The 9,401-nt window shown below is 35.6% G+C and overlaps 1 protein-coding gene and 1 long non-coding RNA gene across 3 annotated transcripts in view; one reads left to right on the top strand and one right to left on the bottom strand.

The window, feature by feature from the left end:
* LOC107657108 (dipeptidase 2-like) overlaps positions 1-8,764 on the bottom strand; it is a 15,735-nt gene extending 6,971 nt beyond the window's left edge. The window contains exons 1-4 of one of the 2 annotated variants that reach the window (XM_016445118.1): positions 8,610-8,764; positions 7,463-7,611; positions 3,230-3,356; positions 2,682-2,811 (exon numbers count right to left, since the gene is read on the bottom strand). In XM_016445118.1, coding sequence (XP_016300604.1) covers positions 2,682-2,811; positions 3,230-3,356; positions 7,463-7,602 — 397 coding nt within the window. In that variant the 5' untranslated portion in view covers positions 7,603-7,611; positions 8,610-8,764. The remainder of the gene's footprint in view (positions 1-2,681; positions 2,812-3,229; positions 3,357-7,462; positions 7,612-8,609) is intronic. The other variant, XM_016445119.1, reaches the window with a different exon arrangement.
* LOC107657109 (uncharacterized) overlaps positions 1-9,401 on the top strand; it is an 18,691-nt gene that overhangs the window by 7,016 nt on the left and 2,274 nt on the right. Inside the window, exon 2 of the long non-coding RNA XR_001630639.1 lies at positions 7,261-7,267. This is a non-coding gene — a long non-coding RNA (uncharacterized LOC107657109). The remainder of the gene's footprint in view (positions 1-7,260; positions 7,268-9,401) is intronic.

The raw sequence follows: 9,401 nt of genomic DNA, 5'->3' as shown, positions 1-9,401 counted from the left end.
AAAAATAACTTCTAATTTAAGTGAACTTAAAACAATCTTCACATAAACCCATTATAATAAATGTCATATTTACCTGTGCCCTTCAGCAGAAATATACAGAAATTGAAGTTATCAAACACTAAATTCTAAATTAAATATAGATGAATTCTTAAAGCTATAAAAGTTATTTTTTCCTCTTTTTTTCTTTGTCCTTTGATTAATAGACATCAGCTGGTTATTAGGTTGTTTTGGCTGTTATTTCTTTAAGAGCTGCCGCTGCTGAACGTGACGCGGATCTGACACGCATCATATTTTCGCTAAACTCTTTTTACCTTTTCTAACCCACTTCAGGTTTTAAAGTCTCTATTAATGAGCTGACGAGTTAAATCGGGTGTGTTAGATGAGTGAGACAGTGCTGGGCTGTGCTCAAGGACAGTTTTGAAAACCATTTCAGAGACATGTGACATTTTACGTAAATCGTAAAAAAACGCCGTATTTAACGGCGTTTTAGTGTTTGTAAAAAGCGCCGCTTCTAACGCCGTTCGGCTTGCCACAGGACGCCGTAAAAAAACGCTGTTCTGATTGCACAAAAGCGTGCGTTATTTACGACGTTTTCCTTGTAGTATAATGAGCCACGCCCGCTGATTTCCACAGCCAGTAATATTGAACTGTTCTCACTCAATCAATGATGAACAGAACCAGACCAAACTAATTTACCACAGATCGTTTTAGCAGAAGAAGTGCCTGTGAACTGATAGGACATATTTATGTACAAAGTAACTTTTTGTATATTTTCATCTCCACTAACATTGAACATAGGCCGATTCCATATCTTTATCATACTTTAATATAATTGTTAATTACATGGACAGCATTTTAGCATACTAACCCCATTGTGTATATATAATTTATTACACAAATACCTTTTATGTATATAAATAAGTGCTGGTTTATAATATTCAATTAGCTTTGAGTAATTTAATTTCCAACACAAGAAATCGTTCATGTAAACGCGATTTCTCTATAGCGTAAATGTAGCATACATCTTGGCTTGCCATAGTACCGTTTCCACACTCGTTGGACTCGCGCCTGGCACTGATCAGTAAGGTGTTTTTTTTTTTTGAAGAAATGTATATCTCCACTAACATTGAACATAGGCCGATTCCATATCTTTATCATACTTTAATATAATTGTTAATTACATGGACAGCATTTTAGCATACTAACCCCATTGTGTATATATAATTTATTACACAAATACCTTTTATGTATATAAATAAGTGCTGGTTTATAATATTCAATTAGCTTTGAGTAATTTAATTTCCAACACAAGAAATCGTTCATGTAAACGCGATTTCCCTATAGCGTAAATGTAGCGTACATCTTGGCTTGCCATAGTACCGTTTCCACACTCGTTGGACTCGCGCCTGGCACTGATCAGTAAGGTGTTTTTTTTTTTTGAAGAAATGTATACTTTCATCATGCAATAAATTGATCAAAAGTAATAGTTTCTAATAAACATCTATCAATTTAAAACAATTTCTGATAAACACTGTTCTTTTAAACTTTATATTCATCAAAGAATCCTGAAAACAATTTATCACGGTTTCCACAACTGTTTTCAACATTGATAAGAAATGCTACATTTTGTTACATTTTATGTAACATGACAAATGTTCCATTTTAAAATATATTAAAATAGAAAACAGTTGTTTAAATTATAATAATATTTAACAATATTACTGCTTTACCTAATTTGATCAAATAAATGCAGCCTGGGTGAGCATAAAGAGACTTAAAAAAAAAAAAAACATTAAAATATCAACCCTAAACTTTTTTTTTTGATATGTGAAATGCAATCTAGATGTTTTACAGTGTTACATACGGACAGCACTGGTTCAATCATGTTAAGAGAGGATATCCTCAGGCAGATAGCTGTGAGATTGCATAATGGTCTCTTCTCTTTACACTTACACAAGTGTAGGCAAGAATCTTGTTAATTTGGAATTTACTGGAGATAATTTATAACAGCCTCTCCAGATATGGACTTCCGAAAGAACTGTCATTTCATTAAGATTTCTATTATCAAACTTTCCCTGGAGAGGCTAAAAGTTCTATCATCAATTACTCACCCTCATGAGATTGCATGACATTCTTTCTTTGGTGGAACATAAAAATAGATAGTCTGAAGAATGTTGGCAACCAAACAGTTTTGGTGACCATTGACTTGCATTGTATGGAGAAAAAAAAAAAATTATCCAAATAACTTTTATATTCCACATAAGGAATAAAGTCATGATAAATGATGACAGAATTTCTTTCCCTCTAAGCAACAAACTGCTTGAAGATGTATGAAAGATGACAGGGTTTTCATTTTTTCATTGATTATGCTCTAAAAGATGGAGAAATAAAATGAAGACATGTCAGGACTAAAAGTAATCAGTCATTGGAAGACAAAACTGTATAAATATTATAGTTTTCTACCTGCAGCAGAACTCACTCAACTCAAACGCAGTTTGTTTTGAGAAAGATTTTGAGTTGACATAACCTATAAACGTCAATATTACAGCAAAATTTTCTCTATAATAGGCTATTCTTTTAATTCTCTAAACTGTTCAGCATAAAGTTGAAATCTTCAAAATGTTCAATCACAGCAAAGTGAAATTTCTTTAGGTCAGGTGGAGGTTGGGGTGCAATAGTACCTTCAGCTGTGGTGACCAGTTCCATCTCTGGGTTTTCAGTACACATACGACGAATTACATCAATCTGTTCCAAGGTCAGTCTGACAGCATCTTTGTCCTGAGCCGTGCACAACACGTACGCTGCAAAAACCTGACAAATATCAAGGACTTATTTATATCTAATCATGCACAAAATAACCAAAACAGCAAACTGGCCACTCACTTGTGGGTCCAAAATGTCTAAGAATGACAATTTTTGGGAGAAATTAACAGTTTCAGTGAAATTCAGTGATTTCGGTGACTGATTTCTTAGTGAGAAATTATAAGAAGAGGAGAGTGGAGTTAAGATAATGGTTAAAGATCATATATTGCTCACTGAACTGCAAAATATTAGAAGCTGTGAGTGAATTTGGGGCAGAACAACCTTGTTCGTCAGGCCCAGCACTTGAGCTACACAATATAGCCTACAGTATACACAAATATATATCACAAATGATACTTAATAGCAAAAGGCGGTACAGGATAGTTAAAGATACAGATTATAATTAAGATCAGCCAATAGAAATTACCTGTCCTCCAACATGACCAGCAGTGAGGCGTCTAATATCTGTAGCCACATTAGAATTGTTGTGTATACTGAAATTGCTCAATTTGTTTTTAAAGTGCATCCTCAGACGTAGTGCCAGGTCATTGTGTCTGAGTAAAGAGAAAGAGAAGTAGTCTGAAATCAAAAGACATCACACCATTTTTATTGCAAGTGGTGCAACTACAACCTTCTCTGAAGCCATTTGCTGTCCAGTATTCTCAGCTATACACAGGGACGGACTAAACCAATAAGCGAAGTAAGCAACCGCCTAGGGCCCCGGAGAATCATCTGATACTGTTGCAACTTTTGCCAAGTGCTACAGTCCGTATTTATGTAAATAGGTTTCTATTTACAACGTTTTTACAATGTTTTTTGCAGCGTTTAGCAATGCAGCCAATCACAGACATATCCAGTTTCTTAATTGAACACAATGGCCAATCAAAGGTGTTACAATCAATCCACTCATCACTTAAAACACCAGAATTTTTGTTCAGTGTCGAGTTCTGTGCGCTCGCGCGAATCCTCTCAAAGTGTAGACAGCCTACGATGTAAATTGTGCATTGTAGAGCTTTATTGATTATAACAGAACCTCGTTCTATGTGCATGAAGGCTAGAGCACTAGGGATGTAACGATTCACTCAACTCACGATTCGATTCGATTCGAATCACGGTTTTGATTTCACGATTCGATTTGATTCACGATTTTTTTTTGCACTTATGAACTTTAATATGCTTTATACAGAGGCAAGATGAAAAGAAAAAATACCATCTAAACTTTTCTAAAGACAGTAAGTTCCCCTCAGACATACATTCATATAAACTCCTACCCCTAATTGAATCGCGATTTGTTTGGCATCTCAACCAATTTGAATCGTCACATATTTGAAACGATTTTCAACCGGCTCGCGGTTAATCGTTACATCCCTATAGAGCACCATCACTAATTTCAGAACAGTGTTTTGATTCTGGAATCGGGCCTGCCTGTAAATGCCAAAGAATTAATTATAAATAACAAAATGATTAAATGCTGAGTTTTAAATTATTGAATTGGTTGTAAATTAAATAATTGTAATTATTACCACGAAAAGAATAGGCCTACATTATTCATGAGTTAGTTGGCCTACATTATTCGTTCACTTGACAACTGTCTGACTCGCAGATATTCACCTCAGAAAAGAAAGAAAACACATGCTTTTGAGGTTTATACACCTCGTGTTTCTTGTCATGAGTTTATTCTTCTTGATTTCTCAAAATGATTTGCTTGTGTGCTTTCCTTGGCGCGCTGGCGCGAACTGCTCCTTCGCATGAATGTAGATCGCAACGACCGAAGATTTTTGCTTAAAGGGTTAGTTCACCCAAAAATGAAAATTCTGTGGCGGCGCCGGCGCTGACCCAGATACAGCGTGATGCCGTCATTACGCCGGATCTGGGTCAGCGCCGGCACTGCCACACACTCGCGTCATGATACGTCCACAAGTGATGCAGTAGAGATGAAAATGTGGAATAAAGTCGTTATTTTTGTTTTCTTTGCGCAAAAAAGTATGCTCGTAGCTTACAGTTGAACCACTGATGTCACACGGACTACTTTGTCGATCATCTTGGTACTTTTCTGGACCTTGAATGTGGTAGTTACCTCGCTGTCTATGGGAGGGTCAGACAGCCCTCATATTTCCTCAAAAATATTTTAAATTGTGTTCCGAAGATGAACGAAGGTCTTATGGGTTTCGAACAACACGAGGGTGAGTAATTAATGACAGAAATTTCATTTTTGGGTGAACTAACACTTTAATGACAAAATTTATGGGTGAACTATAAAGAAATATAATAAACAATGCATTTTTACTTACACTTGTCATTAACAGTGCCATCAAGAAATTCAAAGGGAAAGGCATGCCTTATAGTGTTAATACACACTTTTTGCATTTGTGTCACAAGATACAAGTCTTGTACTTCCACAGACTTCCTTCAAATGTATTTGCCATCAAACAACTTGAACTGACTGTTTCATTCTTTTTTTACTAGCTCAGGTCTCAGTGAGCTGCCAAGAGAGGCACTGAGAAATGCAGTCAGTGGCACATTCTTCTTAATTGTAGAGATGAAAATGTGGAATAAAGTCGTTATTTTTGTTTTCTTTGCGCAAAAAAGTATGCTCGTAGCTTACAGTTGAACCACTGATGTCACACGGACTACTTTGTCGATCATCTTGGTACTTTTCTGGACCTTGAATGTGGTAGTTACCTCGCTGTCTATGGGAGGGTCAGACAGCCCTCATATTTCCTCAAAAATATTTTAAATTGTGTTCCGAAGATGAACGAAGGTCTTATGGGTTTCGAATATTTTAACTTTGTTTCAATGTAATTTTTTATCTTGGGTAGAAGAACTATTTTGATTGATATTAAATTAAAATTTAAAGTTTCAACCAAATCAAAAATATAGTTTGAGAAAAACTAATAAATTTAGCTGTAACAAATTACAGTAATTTTTTTAGGTTGGTCCAAAGTATCATTTTTTTCAGTGTACTCTGGTAGGTCTACCTGATGAAACATGTACCTGAAAACCAGTAAATGGATAATGGCAATCAGATAAAAATGTGAATTTTCTAATTATCTGTGCAATACACCTGTGGCCAAAGGGAATTAACAAAATATTTTTTTTGGTAATTATTGTATGGCATAATATGGTAACTATTTCAACAGAAAACAATTCATGCAGTGTAGTTTCTAACTTTATTACCTGCGAGACATCTGCCTGCAGTAGAATAATCATATTAGAAGAGTGCACAAATTCAACTGAAACGCCAGGTAGCCAGTTAGAAATCTGGGAACCTGTAAAAAAAATGGTTTTACTCTATATGGCAAAGTGAATCCAAATAGGTACCTAAAACAAAATGATCCTAAAGTATGATTAAAGACTAGCTTCAGAGGGAATGTCTAACATTCTACTTTAGAGCAATATCAAACTCTGTTAAAAAGCAGATGTGCCTATACTGACATTTTGAAGGATTCACTTTTGAGTCTTCAGATGTGACCACAGAACCATTAGGGCAATATGAAGAATAACTATAAAAAGTGGATATTTTTCAGTGTACCATGAAAATGGAAGAGGTGACTGTGGAGCTCTGTTTGTATTTGCCACAGCAGCTTAGCCCGAACTGAGTGACAGTGATGCCCCCTCCTGCTCATTTCTGGTATGACTGCCACTTAAATTTACAGACATCCTATGTGGGACATGACATCCCTTACGAAAAAGAAGTTTATTCAAGTGTGCTATTAGTCCGGCGCTGACCCAGATACAGCGTGATGCCGTCATTACGCCGGATCTGGGTCAGCGCCGGCACTGCCACACACTCGCGTCATGATACGTCCACAAGTGATGCAGTAGAGATGAAAATGTGGAATAAAGTCGTTATTTTTGTTTTCTTTGCGCAAAAAAGTATGCTCGTAGCTTACAGTTGAACCACTGATGTCACACGGACTACTTTGTCGATCATCTTGGTACTTTTCTGGACCTTGAATGTGGTAGTTACCTCGCTGTCTATGGGAGGGTCAGACAGCCCTCATATTTCCTCAAAAATATTTTAAATTGTGTTCCGAAGATGAACGAAGGTCTTATGGGTTTCGAACAACACGAGGGTGAGTAATTAATGACAGAATTTTTTTGGGTGAACTAACCCTTTAATAATAGCTAGATTACATTTTCGGTTTGTTTCTCGCCAAACCCTACCATATGCCTTCAGAACACTTGGAATATGGGACGAGTTGCATGGGATTATTTTATGACATGATTGAATCCGAAAGTCACAATTCACTGCTCTTAAATGGACAAGTGCAAGCATGTTTTTTTTCTTTGTGTGTGTGTGTGATCTGTGATCCAAATACGGCTTTAGAACAACATCAGGTTGACTAAATATTTACTCAATTTAGCTATAGGCTACTACCCCACAGACAAGTTGTGAATGGGGTAAAAAAAAAAAAATTTAAATAAAATAAATCAACTATGAGAGAGAGACAGGAGAATAAGGGTTACAAAAGTAGAAGAAAATAATGTGTTGGTGGCCCCATACCGGGAATTTGCTCAGTGCCCCCCAAACCCCCAAGTCCGCCCCTGGTCACAGTAGGCTATATAGGCCTAGTATAAACCATGTTATGTTTAAAGCACAGATTAAAAATACAAATGAATGATGTGTGAATGAATGAAAGTGATACATAAGTCATACCCATCAATTAGTGGATATTTTGTCATTATATCCAGTGTTGTACTGGTTTCGGCTATTACTCCATGAAGAAGTGAGAGAAGGGTGCATATGAACCACCGTATCCATGCACCTCTGATGCTTGCTTCTTTATATATTAACATCCTATGATGCTGATAAAAAAAATGACAAAAAAAAATCTGAAATAATTGGAAGCATCTCTGGCATGCACAGTAACCAGTGGCAAAACTGTTAAAAATACCTTGAATTTATATACTAACCCTACTCACATCAGATTTCAATATGAACTATAAAGAAATTAAGGAATCAAGAGATATTTCATATAAATATGTATGACAATCGGAAAATTTCAGTTAGTTACTGACTAGTTGAATTACTAAGAAGTTGATTTTAAATGCAAGAAATGGCTGAAAAGGGAGACCCAGGCTATTTGTCACACAATATTTCAGAGCCTATTTAAATAGCCTATACAATTTTTAAACTAAGAACTTGTTTTCGCTAACATTGGTTATATGCTATGCTTGTTTCAAAAGTGCCCTTTATTTGTTTCCATTATTTTAAACATTTGTTGTATGTTATGAAAACATATAATAACTTTAAGACTTTGTCATAGGCGTAGCCCTCCCTCGGATCATTTCAATTTAATAAGCTGCAAAAATGGCTCATTCCAAACTTTACCCACTTTCTGGTAACAGGATATTGTCAGCAAACCCACAGGCCACATAGCCTACACTTCACTGATAACACTTCTGTCTGTTGCCAAAAACGTCGATGGTATCTTTTTCATGTTTTACTAACATTAATGGAACATACAGCTTAAAAACATTCTAGTTTATGTGTCAAACAAATACATCTATATTATGTGTAGTGTGAACACGCCTCGCTATGAGACACCGTGTATTCAATTAACTATATCTTTTTTCCTGGACTAAAGATGTTCAACATTTATGTAATAGTCACGTGTGCGTATCCTAACAGTAAACCTAACTGTCTTTGAAAATAAACACCAGGAGGAAAAAAAGGAGAGAACAGCAAAGTGTTAGAAATCCGGATCTCCACCTACTCCGTTATGTCAATTAGTATCAAGCACGCCTGAAATGTCCATCTTTAAAATACACAGTAGTATATTACAAATGCCATTATTACTCACCGCGTCGGGAGGTTTGCAATACTCATGGACGTGAAGAGATGTTTATGCTGTGTGGAGTAATCTGTTTTTCTCTGCGGAACTTAAAGACTTGCCCATGTGTTTTTCTATACAGTATGTTTCAGTTTAAAACGCTTGGTGGTGTGCCCTTGGGAGAAGTGTCGCCCCCTTCCGCGTGTTCTTCGTTGGCACATAAACACTGACATAAATGAACTGTAATTGGAAGCACATGTGAAAAACACTAGCTTTTGGAAAAACAAATGTTTTTGATTTTGTCACACGCTTTAACATGTTAGATAAATTAATTAGTTAGGCCTACATATACATATGATGAAAAAAAAAGATTAAAAAGTTGTCATGTTCTCAGAAAACACACAATGTATGATATTATAAGTCAAGAGTTCTACAATAAATCAAAAAAGTTTGTTTTGTTAAAGCTTAATTAAAGCTTTATTAAAGTAAAAAAAAATCGAAAAAATTAAATAAAAATATTAAATAGATAATGCAAAACCACAATGTATCTTACTGATTATCTTAAAATAAAAAAAAAAAGTCTACAGCAGAACCTGAGCTTAAATGTGTGTGTGACAAATGTCAACTTACAAATCCATCACACTAAAGCCATCCTAGTTTGATATAGACACAATTTGATTTTCAGAGAGAGAAAAAAAACACACACACAAGGAAGCACTTTTGCTGTCACTTGGCTAATTGCATGTTGCAACTATAAGATGCAGCTGTTTTTATGAAGAAAATAATTTCTTCAGTTATTCTGCTACGGCTTTTATATATATA

This window comes from Sinocyclocheilus anshuiensis, unplaced genomic scaffold, assembly GCF_001515605.1.
Source record: "Sinocyclocheilus anshuiensis isolate Anshui unplaced genomic scaffold, SAMN03320099.WGS_v1.1 scaffold944, whole genome shotgun sequence".
Classification (NCBI taxonomy): Eukaryota; Metazoa; Chordata; class Actinopteri; order Cypriniformes; family Cyprinidae; genus Sinocyclocheilus; species Sinocyclocheilus anshuiensis.
Note: the sequence above shows the minus strand (reverse complement) of the source record. Positions and strands in the feature narration are given on the sequence as shown.